Source organism: Trachypithecus francoisi, unplaced genomic scaffold, assembly GCF_009764315.1.
Source record: "Trachypithecus francoisi isolate TF-2019V2 unplaced genomic scaffold, Tfra_2.0 Lachesis_group12, whole genome shotgun sequence".
NCBI lineage: Eukaryota > Metazoa > Chordata > Mammalia > Primates > Cercopithecidae > Trachypithecus > Trachypithecus francoisi.
In genome coordinates this window covers 6115649-6133107 of record NW_022681457.1, presented here as the reverse complement: position 1 = coordinate 6133107, position 17459 = coordinate 6115649, and the positions used below count along the sequence as shown (strand labels likewise).

At 53.7% G+C, this 17459-nt stretch overlaps 1 protein-coding gene and 1 long non-coding RNA gene across 2 annotated transcripts; one reads left to right on the top strand and one right to left on the bottom strand.

Annotated features, from left to right (window-relative positions):
- Positions 1 to 972: 972 nt before the first annotated feature.
- On the bottom strand, positions 973 to 5963 carry ACP4 (acid phosphatase 4). The gene is made up of 11 exons (XM_033224248.1): positions 5850 to 5963; positions 5677 to 5781; positions 5515 to 5601; positions 4575 to 4721; positions 4213 to 4311; positions 4044 to 4139; positions 2637 to 2769; positions 2483 to 2565; positions 1569 to 1693; positions 1186 to 1364; positions 973 to 1108 (listed from the first exon to the last, which is right to left on the bottom strand). The coding sequence occupies exons 1-11, from the start codon at positions 5961 to 5963 to the stop codon at positions 993 to 995; spliced, it is 1284 nt and encodes a 427-aa protein (XP_033080139.1). The 3' UTR covers positions 973 to 992.
- Positions 5964 to 10633: 4670 nt separating this feature from the next.
- Positions 10634 to 11407, top strand: LOC117091645. Its single transcript, XR_004440491.1, has 3 exons — positions 10634 to 11043; positions 11134 to 11193; positions 11312 to 11407. It is a non-coding gene; the product is annotated as an uncharacterized LOC117091645 (long non-coding RNA).
- Positions 11408 to 17459: the final 6052 nt, after the last annotated feature.

Sequence of the window (17459 nt, the reverse complement as noted above, 5' to 3'; positions counted from 1 at the left end):
CAACCCAGAGAGCGCTGTCATCTTTCCCTGCTCTGCCTGCCCCCAGGAAGGAAGTTTGGGAGTTGAGTCTGCTGGGTTAGAGTCGTGGTTCTGCCAAGTGAGACACGGAAGGGCCTATTACTTGCCCAGAGGCACACAGCCTCGGAAACTAGGCTTTGAATCGTGCACCTTTCTGAGGTCTTTGCTGCCGGATCCCCCTGACCCCACCCGAGTTCATGGTTGCTTTGAGAGCTGGTGTGGGTCACTAGAAAACCAGACTTGAGGGTCCAACTCCTGAGAGTCCGGTCTCCACAGAGCACATGGCCCACATCGAGGCTCACTGAGCAAGCTCCTGTCACACAAGCTGCATGTAGAGGTACATACAGGGTCCACTAGGTCCTCAACCAGCCCACATGCTTCCAATGCTTGCATAGAAACGTGCAAAAACATGCCAGCCGGGCATGGTGGCTCACAACTATAATCCCAGTGCTTTGGGAGGCCAGGGCAGGAGGATTGCTTAAGGCCAGGAATTTGAGACCAGCCTGGCCAACATACCAAGAAAACAAAACCAGGCATGGTGTGTGCCTGTAGAAGCTGAAACAGGGGTTCAAAGCTGCAGTGAGCTATGCTCATGGCACTACTCCAGCCTGGGCCACAAAGTAAGACCCTGTCTCTACCAAAAAAAGTGCCATGCAGGCATGCCTGCTTGTTCAGACATGGGCACATTTGTGCTTGAATGTGTGCCACAGACACATTTTTATCAGCAAGTACGTACAGACTGTGCATGCGCATAAGCGCAAAAAGTGGTCACGTGACATGCATGCATACACACTCATGCCACTGTCACAGACGCGCATATAAGCACACAAACTGGTTTCCAGGCCAGACACTCCACCCAGCCCTCATTCCCCACGCACAAAGGCGCACAGTAAGTCACGGAAGCCAGAGCAGCTAGTGAGCATACGTGTTGGGGTCCAGTGTCAGCTGGGGGTAGGGAAACCCTGGTTTCTGGCTCAGACGGGGCCCCCCAAGGCCCGCAGGCACCCTGGTCTCCAGGCCAGCAGGCCCAGCCCCAGGCTGAGTGCCACCAACACAGCTACAGCTCCGGCCAGCAGGGGCACCACTGGAGCTGCAGAGAGAACATGCGGGATGTGAGTTTCAGGGCTTAGAACCTTCCACTCCCACCCCAGCTCAAAGGACTGTCACCTTGGGGGATGGCAGCCTCATAGGGGCCATGGCAGGAGACCCCATGGGCCGGAGGCCGGGCCGAGGCAGTCAGCTGGTAGAAGCGGCGTAGTGGGCAGGGGCCTGGGCACCCGGGGAGACTGAGAGGCAGGGGCAGGTGGGCGGAGTCATTGCGGTAGAAGAGGGAGATGGTGACATTCCTGGAGAGAGAGGACACAGTGGCACCTCCTCCCTCCCGTCATTGATCTTAAAACCTGGAGAAACGGGCTTTTGACTCCCACCTGTTATCCTCCCAGCACCATCCCATGCAGTTCCCTGCCCCGCCGTGCCTTCTGCCTAGGACATCACACCTTGCTTTGAGAGTTCTGTCCCGCCCATCTCCCTGGGCACCATCCCATCCTCACCCTCCAGCTTTGTCAGGATCCCTCAGGTGCCTCCGGAACTCAAAGCCGAGGCAGGCAGCATATGGCGGGGTGTGTCCATCATAGAGGCCCAGGGCCCCCTGGAGGGCCAGCAGGGTGCTGTCATGCTGCAGGTGGACCCGAGGGCTGAGATGACACTTCTCTCTGGAGGCCTCCTTTCTCCTGAACACTAGACTTGTGCATCCAGATGTCCCCCAGCCTTCATGGAACCAACCCCCCAAACTTGCTCCTCCCTCCCTCTCACCCTGAAGGCAGTACCAACAGTTACAGTGGCCATTTAATAAAGATTGCTCAAATAGATGCAAAATATGATTGGACTAAGCAGCCTGTCTCCTCTGGAAGGACAGACTGCTTAGTCCAATATTTTCTTTTTCTATTTTTTGAGACGGAGTCTCACTCTGTCCCCCAGGCTGGAGTGCAGTGGCTCACTGCAAGCTCCACCTCCCGGGTTTATGCCATTCTCCTGCCTCAACCTCCCAAGTAGCTGGGACTACAGGTGCCCGCCACCTCGCCCGGCTAGTTTTTTGTATTTTTTAGTAGAGATGGGGGTTTCACCATGTTAGCCAGGATGGTCTCGATTTCCTGACCTTGTGATCCGCCCGTCTCGGCCTCCCAAAGTGCTGGGATTACAGGCTTGAGCCACCGCGCCCGGCCAATATTTTCTTAATGAAAACAAGGAATTATCTTTAATTCATAAATTCTTCCTCCCGTAACACCATCACCTCCCTCTTTCCAGACTAATGATATAGCCCAAGAGTATACAGGCTTTGGAGATACAGGCTACCCAAGGCAATGGACTGGGGTCCATTGGGACCACAGGCTCTTCCTCACCCAGATTGCTGTCACCCTCATCCCTGTGCCTCAGTGTCATATGGCACTGCTTCCCAAGGACTCACAGCTGAGTACATGACCATCTTGAGGGGCAGCCCCAGGCGCTGGACCCGGGAGAAGTTTGCAAGGATAGCATTCAGCAGGATCCCTGAGGATGGGAAAAAAGAGCTTAGAATCTCCCAGAGGGAGGCACCCCAGCCTCCCGGCCCCACGCCTCACCCCCTGTCAACTGGGCCTTCTCTGCTGCCCGGGGTGGGCCCACGTGGGCTCCAATATCCAAAGCTGAGATCTGGGCAAGGGTCCGCAGGACATCTGGAGAGGCCCAGGCTGGTAGTGGAAGACCATGGGCTTGCTGTGGGGAGACGGAAGAGAAGACTGATGGACCATCCTGAGCCCTCGAGTTTGCCTCTGGCCCCGCAGGCCTGTGCTGCCCCCTGCTCTTTTGAGTCCCCCATGGGCTGGATCTGGATCAGGCTGGGAAATCATGAATGTGGACAGCAGTGTGGCTTTTTTTTTGAGACGGAGGCTTGCTCCATCACCCAGGCTAGAGTGTAGTGGCACGATCTCGGCTCACTGCAATCCTCGCCTCCCGGGTTCAAGTGATTCTCCTGCCTCAGCCTCACGAGTAGCTGTGATTACAAGTGTGTGCCACCGTGCCCGGCTAATTTTTGTATTTTTAGTAGAGATGGGGTTTTACCATGTTGGCCAGGCTGGTCGCGAACTCCTGACCTCAGGTGATCCACCTGCCTCGGCCTCCCAAAGTGGTGGGATTACAGGCGTGAGCCACTGCGTCTGGCCAACAGCGATCATTAATTAGTAATAGACATTGTCATTCTACAGCCCAGAAGGCTTTATCTGAAACCCCTGGGACCAGAGGACTTCAGAAAGATCTGGACTTCAGAAAGATCTGATGGTGCTGACACCACACAGCAGGGAACACACAGCAAGGGCTGGGGCAGCCCCCTTAGTCACACACATTGCTGCTCCCACCCTGTGATTTGGAACATTCCATGAGCTGGAGCAAGCAAAGACTAGCAAGAGTAATAGCTAGGTGTGGTGGCTCGCGCCTGTAATCCCAGCGCTTGGGGAGGCAAAAGGATTGTCTGAGCCCAGGAGTTCCTGGGCAACATAGTGAGACCCCATCTCTGCAAAAAAAAAAAAAAAACTTTTTTTTTTTTTTTTTTAAATTAGCCAGGCATGGTGGTGTGCACCTGCCTCAGCTACTTGGAAGGCTGAGGCAGGAGGATTCCTATAGCCAGGGAGATGGAGGCTGCAGTGAGTTATGATAATGCACTCCAGCCTGGGTGACAGCGAGACCCTATTTCAGGTCAGCTCCCGCCGCCCAGGTTTTGGGTTTTCTGATTACAGGACTGTGGAGAGGAATTGCCAAATGTGTAGCCTCAAACCCTGGCGAGGCCTTCACTGTGTGCGAGGCATTTAACCATTTGAATCCTCACGGCGTCCTGGGGGGGTGTTGATACCCGTGTTGCCATCCCCACTGTGCAGATGGGAAAACTGAGGCACAGAAAGTTAACTAAATACATGAGGGAACAGGGCTAGTGAGTAGCAAGCTGGGATGGGGAACAGTTGTCCTTAAACCGTTGGCTGGGAAGGGGCAGGGCTCACCTGGCACATGAGTGTGTCCAGAACCTTCCATGCCCTGCGCAGCGGCTCTCCAACCAGTGACAGCCCCGTGAAGTTCTCCAGGCGAGTCAGGAAGCCCTGGATGCACAGGGCTGGGTGAGCCCTGGCCGGTCCCCTGCGCCTCGCCCCACCCTGCTACCACCCTGCTCACCGTCCAGCCCTCCAGGGCCTCCTGGTACTCGGTGGCCTCGGTGGCCTCCCGCAGCAGCTCGTGGTATCTGGGACAGCTGCGCATGGGGAACCTTAGCAGCTGGGGAGAACTGAGGCTCAGAGAGGACAGCCACGTGCCTTGGGTCTCACAGCGGATTGGGGGAACCCGGACTCTCTGGCCCTGCATCTGTCGCAGTTTCTCCCAGATCCAGAAGAGCAGCGTGGGCCGGGGCTCACGCTGGTCTGGACAGACCGGCTCGAGGACAGCCTTGCTTCTCAGAGCTAGCTCAGGTGGCCAGACCCAGAGCTGCCTCTCTCTCCACCCGCTCCCTCCCTCACCACACCTGGGTCCAGCGCCCTGACCTTGTCCTCAGCCACAGGCACCGTGTGCACGGGGATCGGCCTCCAGTGGGCCTCAGGGCTCCCTGGAGCAGCCTCAGGGAACAGCCCGGCAAGGTTGGCCTGCGCGCTCTCCAGTGTGCGGTCAAAGTCCGTGCTGCGGATGTACACCTGGAATGGGGTGGAGAGAGGGCAGGTGGGGGGTCGTGGTTGGGGTCAGAGGTCAGCTGTGGTGGCAAATCAGGAGCCTCAGATTCAGTTTGGAGTAGGGGTCAGACACTGAGAACTATGTGGCCTTCAATGTTGGAAGTTGGGATCAAGGGTCCAGAGGTTAATGTCAGGAGCTGTTGGGCTGGACGTCCTAAACTGGACAGCCATGTTGGATTTAGGGGGTCAATTGAGTCAATGAGGGTCAAAAAGGAAGATCAGAATCGGTGGATGCTGGAGGTTAGAGGTCAAGTTTAGGAGGGCAGCGTGGAGGCTTGGTGTCAGAGTTCAATACGTGTTCATCAGAGGTCAGGAGGACTGTCTGTAACTGGGGGATGTCAGAAGACATAGGAGGAGACAAAAGAGGTAGGTCAGAATTGACAAAGTGTAGAGGTTAAAGATTAGAGGTCAGGAGGGCAAGTTACGTCAATAAGGGTCAAAGATCGAAATCAAGTTTGGGGTCAAATGTCAGAGGCCAGAGGTCTGATTGGAGTCAACGGGACTAGAAAACAGAGATGGAGGCCAAATAATAAAGTCAGAGTTGATGGAGGTCAGAGGTCGAGATGTGACAGGTTGAGATGGAGTCAGAAGTCAGTGTGGGTTAGTCAGTGTACGGGGGGTCAGAGATTAGAGGTAGAGGGCAAGTCAGGTTGATGGAGGTCAAAGGCCAGAGGTGGAGGCCCAAAGAGAGTGTTGTAGTCAGTGGAGGTCAAAGGTGGAAGGTCAGGGGACCAGGTGGGGGTCACTATGGCAGTACCTCCTCCCGCCGGTACTCGGGACTCAGGAAGGCCTCATAGCGGCTCCTCAGGAATCGGCCCAGCTCCAGCTGCTGGCGGACCCCCTCCTGGGGACAGAACAGCCTTAGTCTACCCCTCTCCACCCCTCCTACCCTTGCCCTCACCTCCCACTCACTTCTCACCCTGGTCAGCTGGCCCAGGCCTCGTGGCCACAGGGTGGAGGCCACCTGCTTGTGTGGGTCCGTGGGATAGGAGGCCAGCGGGGCCCGGTCGCCATGGCGGAATACCTGGGGACAGGACTGGTCAGGGCTAGCCCTGGGGGAGCTGAGGGCAGGCCGGGGCGGGGGCGCCTCACCAGAGCCACGAACACCAGAGGTCCTTCTGGCAGGGCCCGGGGTGGCAGCAGCAGCAGCAGCAGCAGGAGCAGGAGAGGTCCAGCAGGGTGGCCCCAAAACCCCAGCCCGGCCATTTCCACCCAGCCCAGACGCTGAGCTCAGCCCACTGTCTGGGCCGCAGTCCCGCCTGTCCCAGCCCTGCACTCAGCACCCCCATTATAGCAGGCCCTGGCACGCTTCCCCAGGGGCCACAGATCCCATCCCCCAGCGCCTCTGCCAGTCTTTGATTAACCCGTTTCATCTTCGTTTCATCTTCACTGCTGCCCCAGCAGACGCTTGATGTGCTTGTCGTCATCCCCATTGTGCCGATGGGGAAACTGAGGCACAGAAGGGTTCTGTAACTTGCCCAAGAAAACACTGAGGTTTCTCAGACAAAGCTGCGATTTGAACCCAGGTGCCTTTAACCTGGATGCAGACTTGGAAAGAGACCCTCACCCCGCATTGTTCATCTCAGCCACAGCCCTGACCTCCTGAGTCAGAGAGGTCGACGGTAGTAACCATGTGCTTGATTTTCTGTGCTTTGATGCTTTGACACCAGGGGCCATGCTATTCATTAGAAGGACTGCCCCTCCCGGGGTTACCAGTTCCTGGAAATAGTCACGGACTGGCCCAGGCGCATGCCTCTTCTGTGCAAACCAGCCAACCCAGAGCCCACACCCCAACCACCCGGGCCACCATCCACCTGCCCTGATCACCTGGGGCAGGGTACTGGACAACTCAGGACAGCCCCTGTGCCCCAGAGCCTGCTTAAATGGCTGAACCAGCCACTCTTTACCCTACCTTATCCCACAGAAAACACAAAGAAGCTGCTTGCTTCAGGTCTGTCTCCTGGGCACCCCTAGTGCCTCCCCGTGTGGCCCCCATGGCATGCTCCCTCCTCTGGAGAAACTGTGAGTATAACAAGTCATCTTTCTTTCTTTCTCTTTTCTTTTTTTCTTTTTTTTTTTTTTTTTTTTTTATTTTTTTTTGAGACGTAGTCTTACTCTGTTGCCCAGGCTGGAGTGCAGTGACACGATCTCAGCTTGCTGCAACCTCCACCTCACAGGTTCAAGAGATCCTCCTGCCTCAGCCCCCCTAGTAGCTGGAATTACAGGCATGTGCCACCATGGCCAGCTAATTTTTGTTTTTGTTTTTTTTTTAGTGGAGATGCGTTTTCACCATGTTGACCAGGCTGGTCTCGAACTCCTGACCTCAGGTGATCCACTCACCTCGGCTTCCCAAAGTGCTGGGATTACAGGTGTGAGCCACGGCGCCCAGCCAACAAGTCATCTTTCAGTGGCAATCGTCTGCTGCTCAGGCGGCCTTACCGTCCCACAATGCTGATAAAATCTACACTTCTCAGCACCATCTGGGGCTGGCTGGCTCTCCTGCCTCACTGTGCACAGTCAGCCTCCAGTCCTGTCCTGTTTTTTTTTGTAACTGGTGCAGGAGCTGACATCTCCAGGGGCTAGAACATGGTTTCTAGTTTCTTAATTTTGCTTCAGGGTTTTTTTTTTCTCTTTTCTATTTTTTTTTTTTTTTTTTGAGACGGAGTCTCGCTCTGTTGCCCAGGCTGGAGTGCAGTGACCAGATCTCAGCTCACTGCAAGCTCCGCCTCCCGGGTTCCCGCCATTCTCCTGCCTCAGCCTCCCAAGTAGCTGGGACTACAGGTGCCCGCCACCTCGCCCGGCTAGTTTCTTGTATTTTTTAGTAGAGACGGGGTTTCACCGTGTTAGCCAGGATGGTCTCGATCTCCTGAACTCGTGATCCACCCGTCTTGGCCTCCCAAAGTGCTGGGATTACAGGCTTGAGCCACCGCGCCCGGCCTTTTTTTTTTTTTTTTTTTTGAGACGGAGTCTCGCTCTGTTGCCCAGGCTGGAGTGCAGTGACTGGATCTCAGCTCACTGCAAGCTCTGCCTCCCGGGTTTACACCATTCTCCTGCCTCAGCCTCCCTAGTTTGGTAACTGGAGTAGCCTCCCAGTTACGAAAGTTTTGTGAATCTCTCTCTCTCCCCGTACTTGAAATACGGTAGAGGCCCCTGGAATAAAGAAGTAGAAGAGCTGAAGGCTTAAGCCAGACCAGGAGCTGGCAGCTCACACCTGTAATCCCAGAACTTTGGGAGGCCAAGGTGGGAGGATTGCTTGAGGCCAGGAGTTCAAGACCAGCCTGGCCAACATGGAGACCTCCCCCTCGCCCTGACTCCATCTCTATAAAAAATAAACAAAAATTAGCCAGGCATGGTACGGTGGCGTGTGCCTGTAGTCCCAGCTACTCAAAAGACTGAGATGGGAGGATCATGTGAGTCCAGGAATTTGAGGCTGCAGTGAGCTATAATCATACCTTTGCACTACAGCCTGGACAACAGAGTAAGACCCTGTCTCTAAAAAAATAGAAAAGAGGCCGGGCGCAGTGGCTCAAGCCTGTAATCCCAGCACTTTGGGAGGCCGAGACGGGCGAATCACGAGGTCAGGAGATCGAGACCATCCTGGCTAACACAGTGAAACCCCGACTCTACTAAAAATACAAAAAACTAGCCGGGCGAGGTGGCGGGCGCCTGTAGTCCCAGCTACTCGGGAGGCTGAGGCAGGAGAATGGCAGGAACCCGGGAGGTGGAGCTTGCAGTGAGCTGAGATCCGGCCACTGCACTCCAGTCCGGGCGACAGAGCGAGACTCCGTCTCAAAAAAAAAAAAAAAAAAAAAAAAAATTAGAAAAGAGAAAAAAAAAAAACCCTGAAGCAAAATTAAGAAACTAGAAACCATGTTCTAGCCCCTGGAGATGTCAGCACTTTAATATCTACTGATGTATTGGCTGCTGTGACAGGTTACCACTCAGTGGCTTAAAACGACACACATTTATTCCCTTACAGTTCGGGAGGTCGGAAGTCTGCAATCAATGTAACTGGGCCAGGCATGGTGGCTGACACCTGTAATTCTGTCACTTTCTGAGGCCAAAGTGGGCAGATCAATTGGGTCCAGGAATTTCAGACCAGCTTGAGCAACATGGTGAAACCCCGTCTCTACTAAAAATACCAAAAAACTAACCAGGTGTAGTGGTGCACGCCTGTAGTCCCAGCCACTTGTCGCTTGAGCCCGAAGTTGAGGCTGCAGTGAGCCCTGATTCTGTCACTCCACTCCATCCTAGGCGACAGAGCGAAACCTGATGTTTAAATGCAGTTTTTCATATATGTAATTCTTACCAAAATGAGATCATACAGAACCTACAATTTTGTAACCTGCGTCTTTCAGTTAACCTTCTCTTCTCCTTGGCAATAGTGCTTTGGTCTTGTCTGATACCCACTCCCTGTTCAAATGTCCCTCCATTTCTCCCCAAAGAGACTTTGTTTTGTTTTGTTTTTTGAGACAGGGTCTCACTCTGTCACACAGGCTGGAGGGCAGTGGCACCATCTTGGCTCACTGCAGCCTCTGCCTCCTGAGTTCTGGTGATTGTTGTGCCTGAGCCTCCTGAGTAGCTGGGACTATAGGTGCACACCACCACACCTGGCTAATTTGTGTATTTTTAGTAGAGACAGGGTTTCGCCACGCTGCCCAGGCTGGTCTCAAACTTCTGGCTTCAAGCCATCCTCCTGCCTCAGTCTCCCACCCAAAGAGCCTTTATAACTTGTTTGTCTAAACCAAAACCTGGTCCAGGATCACCCATCAAAGCTCGTCCTGTGTCTCTTAACGGATTTTTTCAAATATAGCAAGGCCACTTGCTTTTGTTTTGCATTGTGGCGTGGATTTGTTGGAGAGACGGTGCCCCTTGCTCTGCAGAATGTGTTGCCTTCTGGAATTTTCTGGGTAGTGCCCTGAGGTATTGTTTTACAATCCATGTTATTCATAGGAGCGATGTTGTACAACCGTGACCACTGAATCAGCAAATAAGGACGACTGCTTCATTAATACAAGTATGTATTTTTCTATGTATTTATTTTTATTTATTTATTATTTTTTTTTGTACTCCATCCAACAGAGTGATGGAGTCTCACTCTGTTGCCCAGGCTGGAGTGCGGTGGCGTGATCTCGGCTCAGTGTAACCTCCTCCGCCCGGGGTTCAAGTGTTGCCCATGCCTCAGCCTCCTAAGTAGCTGGGACTACAGGTGCACACCACCACACCCGGCTAATTTTTTTGTTTTTTTAGTAGAGATGGGGTTTCACTGTGTTGGCGAGGCTGGTCTCAAACTCCTGACCTCAAGTGATCCTCCCACCCTGGCCTCCCAAAGTGCTGGGATTACAGGTGTGAACCACTGCACCTGGCCTATATTTATATATATTTAAAGAGATGGGGTCTTACTATGTTGCCCAGGCTGGTCTCGAACTCCTGGGCTCAAGCGATTCTCCTGTCTCACTTGCCCAAAGTATTGGGATTACAGGCATGAGCCACCGCACCCAACCCTATATATGTGTATATATATAGTACATATATATGTACACACACACGCACGTATTTCCCCAATACGTGTTCACAGTTTTACAACATAACTACCAAAAATAGCAAGACTCTATCTGCCAGAAATAATGCAAATAGCTACCTGAATAGCCAGATTGTATAGTCTCCTTTTTTTTGTGGTAGTGATAGGTAAATAGATATCTCACACATGCAAGTATCACATGTATTTTATTTTATTTTATTTTTTAGTTGTAGTTGTGGAGACAGGATCTCGCTCTATTGCCCAGGCTGGAGTGCAGTGGTGTGATCTTGGCTCATGGCAACCTCGACCTCCTAAGCCCAGGTGATCCTCCCATCTGGAGGAGGAAATTTTGCCTGGGTCTCCTCAACTGTTCTCCTGGCCTGCAGGCTCCTGCTGTGAGATATTTCTATATGCAGAACTGACCCGGTCCCTCCCCTGCTCTCAACCCTCCCATGGCTCCCCAGCACCCTCCGGGGAAAAACCCAGACGCCTCAGTATGGTGTTTGAGGTTCAGACTCTCCAGTCTCACATGTCCCGATGTCACGTTCAGACGCCGTGTGTGGCGGGCCACACCAGGGTGTGTCTCTGCCCTGTGCCTCTGCCAGAATGCCCTTCCCCCGTTGTCCTGGCCACCATTCTTGTTGCTCTGACAACCCCCTCTTGGGGTTCCAGTGGCTTCTGCCCTCTCTGGCTCAGAGGCCCAGGAAAGGGAGAGAAGACCAAGCAAGGGGTGGCTGGAATCCCAAGGCCATGAACTTTCAGGAAGTGAGGAGGGGTCTGGCAGGGAAGGGAGGCCTGGGGCGGGGCAGAGGGCAGGGAGGGGAAGGGTCCTGACCTCTGATCTCCTCCCCCCAGAATGTGACCCTGGCCATGGCCGTGTTCACCATCCTGACCTCCCTCTACTTCTTCAACAAGGTGAGCAGGAGGAGGGTGGAGGTGGGGGCTGAGTCTCTGTCTCCCTGCTCTGGTTTTGTCATCTTGGTCTCTCTTTCTCTCCCACGTCTCTGTATATCTCCCTGTTTTCCTCTCTCAGACTCAGCAGTGAGAAGACGCAGGACCTCCCTACCCAAAAACCCTGCCTCTGCCGGGACCATGGCTCTGAGGCCGAATAAATGTAACTGAATCCGCACGTCCTGCTCCCCCGCCCACTGCCCCTGCGGCCAGCCTCGGGCCTGCATCACACTTGGGGACTCTGTGTTTCAGGAGGGACTGGGGTAGGGGTCCGGACTCCAGAGTCTGAGGTAGGAGAGTGGTGAGGGCCCACCCTCTCAGGTTTGAGGCTAGGAGCTGGGAGTCTGAGTTGGGTTTTGAGGGATGAGTAGGAGTCTGTCTGGGGCATTCCAAGAAGAGGAAGAACATTTCAACTCTGGGTGTAAGGGCACAGAGGGAAGAAAGAGCAGGGCAGATTCAGCGCCTGGCACCAACACAGGCTGCTGTGTACTTCAGATTTGTTATTTCCCTCTGATCCCCCGATTTCTTCTCCATCAGACAAAGGCAAAAAGCTTTGTCCAATGGGCCCCAGAAAACCACAGCCAGGGCAGCCTGCGATCCAAGATGTGAATGCACTTGTCACATCAGCTGCAGCAGGCTTTAGTTATCATCATTTTCTCCATCACTGTCATACTGTATCAACACATCTTCCTCTTTTTTTTTTTTTTTTCTTTTTGAGATGAGATCTCACTCTGTTGCCCAGGCTGGAGTGCAGTGGTATGATCATAGCACACTGCAACCCTGAACTCCCGGGCTCGAGCGATCCTCCTGCCTCGGCCTCCTGAGTAGCTGAGACTGTAGGTGTTCACCACCATGCCCAGCTAACTTTTATTAATTTTTTTAGAGACAGGGTCTCACCATGTTGCCCAAGCTGGCCTCTAACTCCTGGCCTCAAGCAATCCTCCTACCTCAGCCTCCCAAAGTGTTGGAATCATAGGTGTGAGCCACTGTGCTCAGCCTCTTTTCTTTTCTTAACAAGCTCCTATTTAACCTTCAACACCCACCAGCAATGTCCCTTCCTATAAAAGTGTGCAGACTCACCCCCATAGCCAGTTCCTTAGCAGTCCCCTTGCATAGTGCCCTTCCTCAACCGCCTACCTCTATCTCCAGCATCCTCAGGTCAATGCCCTGGGGGACACTTCATCCTTCAGCTGCATTTCACCTACCTTCTCATCTAGGCAAAAGCAATTTCATTTCAGCTAAATATCTGAAAAGACAGCTTTGGAGTAGGGTTGACTGTTCGTGCTAGGTTTTCCTGGAAAAGCTCAACAAATTTCCTTCTTTCCTTTATTCCTTCCTCCCTCCCTCTCTTCCTCCTTCCCCTCCCCTTCCCCTCCCCCTTCTCTCCTTCCCTCCCTTCCTTCCCTCCTTCCTTCCTTCCGAGACAGAGTTTTGCTCTTGTCTCCCAGGCTGGAGTGCAATGGTGCAATCTCGGCTCACCGCAACCTCCGCCTCCAGGTTCAAGCAATTCTCCTGCCTCAGCCTCCCGAGTAGCTGGGATTACAGGCATGCACCACCACGCCCGGCTAATTTTGTGTTTTTAGTAGAGATGGGGTTTCTCCATGTTGGTCAGGCTGGTCTCGAACTCCCAACATCAGGTGATCCACCCGCCTCGGCCTCCCAAAGTACTGGGATTACAGGCGTGAACCACCACGCTCAGCCTCACAAATTTCATTTTATTTTATTTGAGATGGAGTCTTGCTCTGTTAAACCCAGTCTGGAGTGCAATAGCGCGATCTCAGCCCACTGCAACCTCCACCTCCCAGATTCAAGCAATTATCCTGCCTCAGCCTCCCAAGTAGCTGGGACTACAGGCACCTGCCACCACGCCTGGCTAAGTTTTGTATTTTTAGTGGAGACAGGGTTTCAGTATGTTGGCCAGGCTGGTCTTGAACTCCTGACTTAGTGATCCGCCCGCCTCAGCCTCCCAAAGTGCTGGGATTACAGGTGTGAGCCACAGCGCTTGGCCACAAATTTCAGTAATGGCCACAAATTTCGGTAATAAACAGATTCATAGTCGCACTATAATTTTATCTCAAATTAATAGAATTTTTGTGGATCACCAACATTTTGGGCCAATGTTTTAGCATCAGTGGCAACAGCGCCCTCCTGAAGTCCTCAAAAGCTTCCGATTTGGAGGCGGGCTTTACTTTCGAGTTATTGGCTGCAAAACTCCGAATAGCCACACAGCGGCGGTGTTGCACTATTTTCTCAACGAGAAATTGGCTGCCTTAAGGGTTGAGCGCAAGAAATAAACGTTAGTTTTGGCAAAACCACAATTGTTTGCCTGTCTGTCTGTTTGTCTGTTTGTCTGTGTCTGCATTATTTGCTCAGCCAGAAATTGGTTGCCTTAAGGGTTGAGCGCAAGCAATAAACGTCGGTTTTGGCAAAACCACAATTGTTTGTCTGTTTTTGAGACAGAGTCTCGCTCAAAACGACAATTTTTTGAGACCTGGGGGGTTCCTGGCTGCTTCCTCCCTCCTCGCTGCCTGGGCTTCCTCCCCCGCTGGACCCTCACCCCAGCCTTCTCTCTCTCTCCTCCAGTCCTCAGAGGGGTCCTCCTGTACCCAGAGCTGACCCTGTCCCTTTCTCCTCACGGCCCTCCAGTGGCCCTGAATTCCAGGCCCTCCACTGAGCATTGGAGGCTGCAAGTAACCTGACCCCCTCCAGGCTTAAAAAAAAAAAAAAAAAATCGCCCACCTCCCATGCCCGCCCTGGTGTATTTTTGGCCACAGTGAACTCGAAGATAGTCTCATGTTTGCACTGCTGGGGCCCAGCCTGGAATGCCCTTTCCCATGTCTTTGTTTGTTAGAGACCAAGTTTCACTCTGTCGCCCAGGCTGGAGTGCAGTGGCGCAATCTCGGCTCACTGCAAGCTCCGCCTCCCGGGTTCACGCCATTCTCCTGCCTCAGCCTCCCGAGTAGCTGGGACTACAGGCGCCCGCCACCACGCCTGGCTAATGTTTTTGTATTTTTAGCAGAGATGCAGTTTCACTGTGTTAACCAGGATGGTCTCCATCTCTTGACCTCGTGATCTGCCCACCTTGGCCTCCCAAAGTGCTGGGATTACAGGCGTGAGCCACCGTGCCTGCCTTTTTTTTTCACCTCAGCCTCCCTAGCAGCTGGGACCACAGGTGCACGCCACTATGCTTGGCTAATTTTTTTTTTTTTTTTCAGTAGAGATGAGGTCTTTCTATGTTGCCCAGGCTGGTCTTGAACACTTGGCCTCAAACACTCCTCCCACCATGGTCTCCCAAAGTGTTGGGATTACAGGCATAAGTCACAGCACCCCCACCACCACTAACAAATACTGACAGCAAAGCTGGTCTTTGCATTTCGCCACCCCCCGTCCCCCCGGTTTCTCTTCTGCACCCCAGGGTTTGAACCACTCAGTGCTGCCTTTCTCAGTCCTCTGGGAGCTATCAAGGTTGTATTTTCTTTTTTTTTCTTTTTCTTTTTCTTTTTTTTTTTAAAGATGGAATCTTGCTCTGTCGCCCAGGCTGGAGTGCAGTGGCACAATCTCAGCTCACTGCAACCTCCACTTCCCGGGTTCAAGCGATTCTTCTGCCTCAGCCTCCTGAGTAGCTGGGATGACAGGTGCTGTCACACCTGGGTAATTTTTTTTGTATTTCTTTTTTCTTTTCTTTTTCTTTCTTTTATTTTTATTTTATTTATTTATTTATTTATTTATTTTGAGATGGAGTCTTGCTTTGTCACCCAGGCTGGAGTGCAGTGGCGAGATCTTCGATCACTGCAACCTCCACCTCCCGGGTTCAAGTGATTCTCCTGCCTCAGTCTCCCGAGTAGCTGGGATTACAGGTGCGTGCCACCACACTTGGCTGATTTTCCTATTTTTAGTAGAGACGGGGTTTCACCATGTTGGCCGGGCTGGTCTTGAACTCCTTAACTCAGGTGATCCACCTGCCTCGGCCCCCCAAAAGTGCTGGGATTACAGGCGTGAGCCACCGTGCTCGCATTTTTTTTTTCTTTTGTATTTCTGGTAGAGACGGGGTTTCATCATGTTGGCCAGGCTGGTCTCGAACTCCTGACCTCAAGTGATCCACCCACCTCAGCCTCCCAAAGGGCTGGGATTATAGGCGTGAGCCACTGTGCCCAGCCCAAGGTTGTATTTTCACAACCACAGATAGATGGGTCTCAGCCCAGCTGCCCGCAGAAGTCCCTGGGGAGGTTTTGAAATTCCCAGAGCCAAGCTCCACCCCGGACCACTTAAACCGCAAGGTCTGGGGATGGGGCCCGGACATCGATTTTATGTTAAAAGCTCTCCCTGGAGATTCTGCTGTGCAGCCAGGGTCAACAGCCCTCCCTGTAATGCGTTCCCAGAAGACGAAGAGGTCGATTTTCCTCTTCCTGCAGCTGGGCGCATTTCAGAGGGAGCTCCGTGGATACATCAAAGACTCAAAACATGGGGACAAATTTACCTTTCAGTTTGGAAACATTCAGGAGCTTGACACTGAGGGAAGGTGAAGCACATTGTTCCCCGAGGGCAGAGGGCCTGGGGCGCACGGTCAGAAGGCACTTGCATATTTCACAACGGACTCCTTCCGGAACCAGAAAAGCTGGCGGCCGGCTCCTGTCCCTCATTCTGTCTCACGTGCGGGGACCAGCAAGCTCTGTTTGCACACAACTTCTGACTTCAGCACTGGCTGTTCCACATCTCAGGAACTGCTCAGTCCTGGGACAGCCACAGCGGGTGGTCACCCTTGTTCCACTTGCCGAATTCCTAGGCCACGTCTGCGTTCCAGGTTTTCCCTGCCTCTCGCTCTCTCAAAGCTGGCTCTCTCCTCTCTCAGTCTCTGTCGTTCTGTCTGTGTGTCACTGTGTCTGTCCTGTTCAGTGGTGATTCCCCTCTCCTCCTGTTCCTCCAGCACCGGTTCTATGTCCGCCTCTCACTAGAGTGCTCCGTGTTTCTGTCTCTCACTGAGTCTTGGCCTCTTTGGCCTTTTCTGTGTCCCACTTGCCCCTCGCAGCAGCCTGGCCGGTCTCTCCCCTCCCCGCTGTGCCTCTGTGTGTCTCCCTTCCAGCCACATCGCTCCTGCTCCCAGCGTCGCCTCTTCCGTCTTACTGCTTTCTCTCTGGGTCTCTCGCTGCCTCTCTGGGGCTCTGTCCCCCTCTTTCTGGGTCTCTGTCCCCCTCTCTCTGTGTTTTTGTCCCCCTCTCTCTGGGTCTTTGTCCCCGTCTCTCTGGGTCTCTGTCCCCCTATCTCTGGGGCTCTGTCCCCCTCTCTCTGTGTCTCTGTCCCCCTCTCTCTATGGGTCTCTGTCCTCCTCCCTGCTCCTCCATCTCTCTCTGCCTCCCCACCCTGCCCATCATCTCTGTCTTCTCTCAGCTCAGAGTCTCACGTCCGGAGGTTGACATGGGGGGCTGCCCCCTCCCCACCCACCCTTCCTGACTCCCCAGGAATTTTCCTTCAGGTCCTCACAGGTCGGCGAGGGCCCCATCCCCTGTGCCCACTGCCACCTGTGCATCTTCAGACCCTCCCCCTTGGCAGGACCAGAGGTCTGGTCCCCACCCATGTAGAGTAGAGGGTTGAGGCAGTTGCAGGCCCCCGCCAGGGTGAACCCAGAGGTCTGAGCAACACCCACAGGTCCCCCAGTTCCAGCCCGGCCTCCCCTGCGCCCAGCAGCCTCAGCGGCACCAGCAGGTAGAAAGGAAACCAGCAGAAAAACAGCATGGGTCCCGATACCGCCGGCGCGCCCAGCAGCTCCGGCTACCCCGTGAGCCAAACACCAGCTGATGATCTGGAAACAGACCAGGAGGAAGAAGAGGCTACAGCCCAAAGATGAGAAAGATGCAGAACCTCAGCTGGTGCTCCAGGGTAGAGATGGCCAGGACTGCTGACAGAGCACTGTACTAGGAGTCCACAGATGGCCCACCCTCTGGCCTTCACCTTACTTCAGCCCCCTGTGCCACCCAATTCCTCACGCAGCTTTCTGAGCCCAGTTTTCTCAGGTAGAGGAGGGCCAGAGCTCCTTCAGCAATTTGGGAGTGAGGAACACAGTGCGCCGTAGACATCACCACACTGGATCCTCCCAAAGAGCTCCCTCAGGCCTCCTCCCTGTTCCTCAGTACACCCAACACTCTCCCACCTCTCAGCCCTTGCACCTGCCTGGAGTACCCTTCCTTATGGAACCCCCTGGCTGCCTCACATCGTTCAAGTCTCTGCTCAAAGGC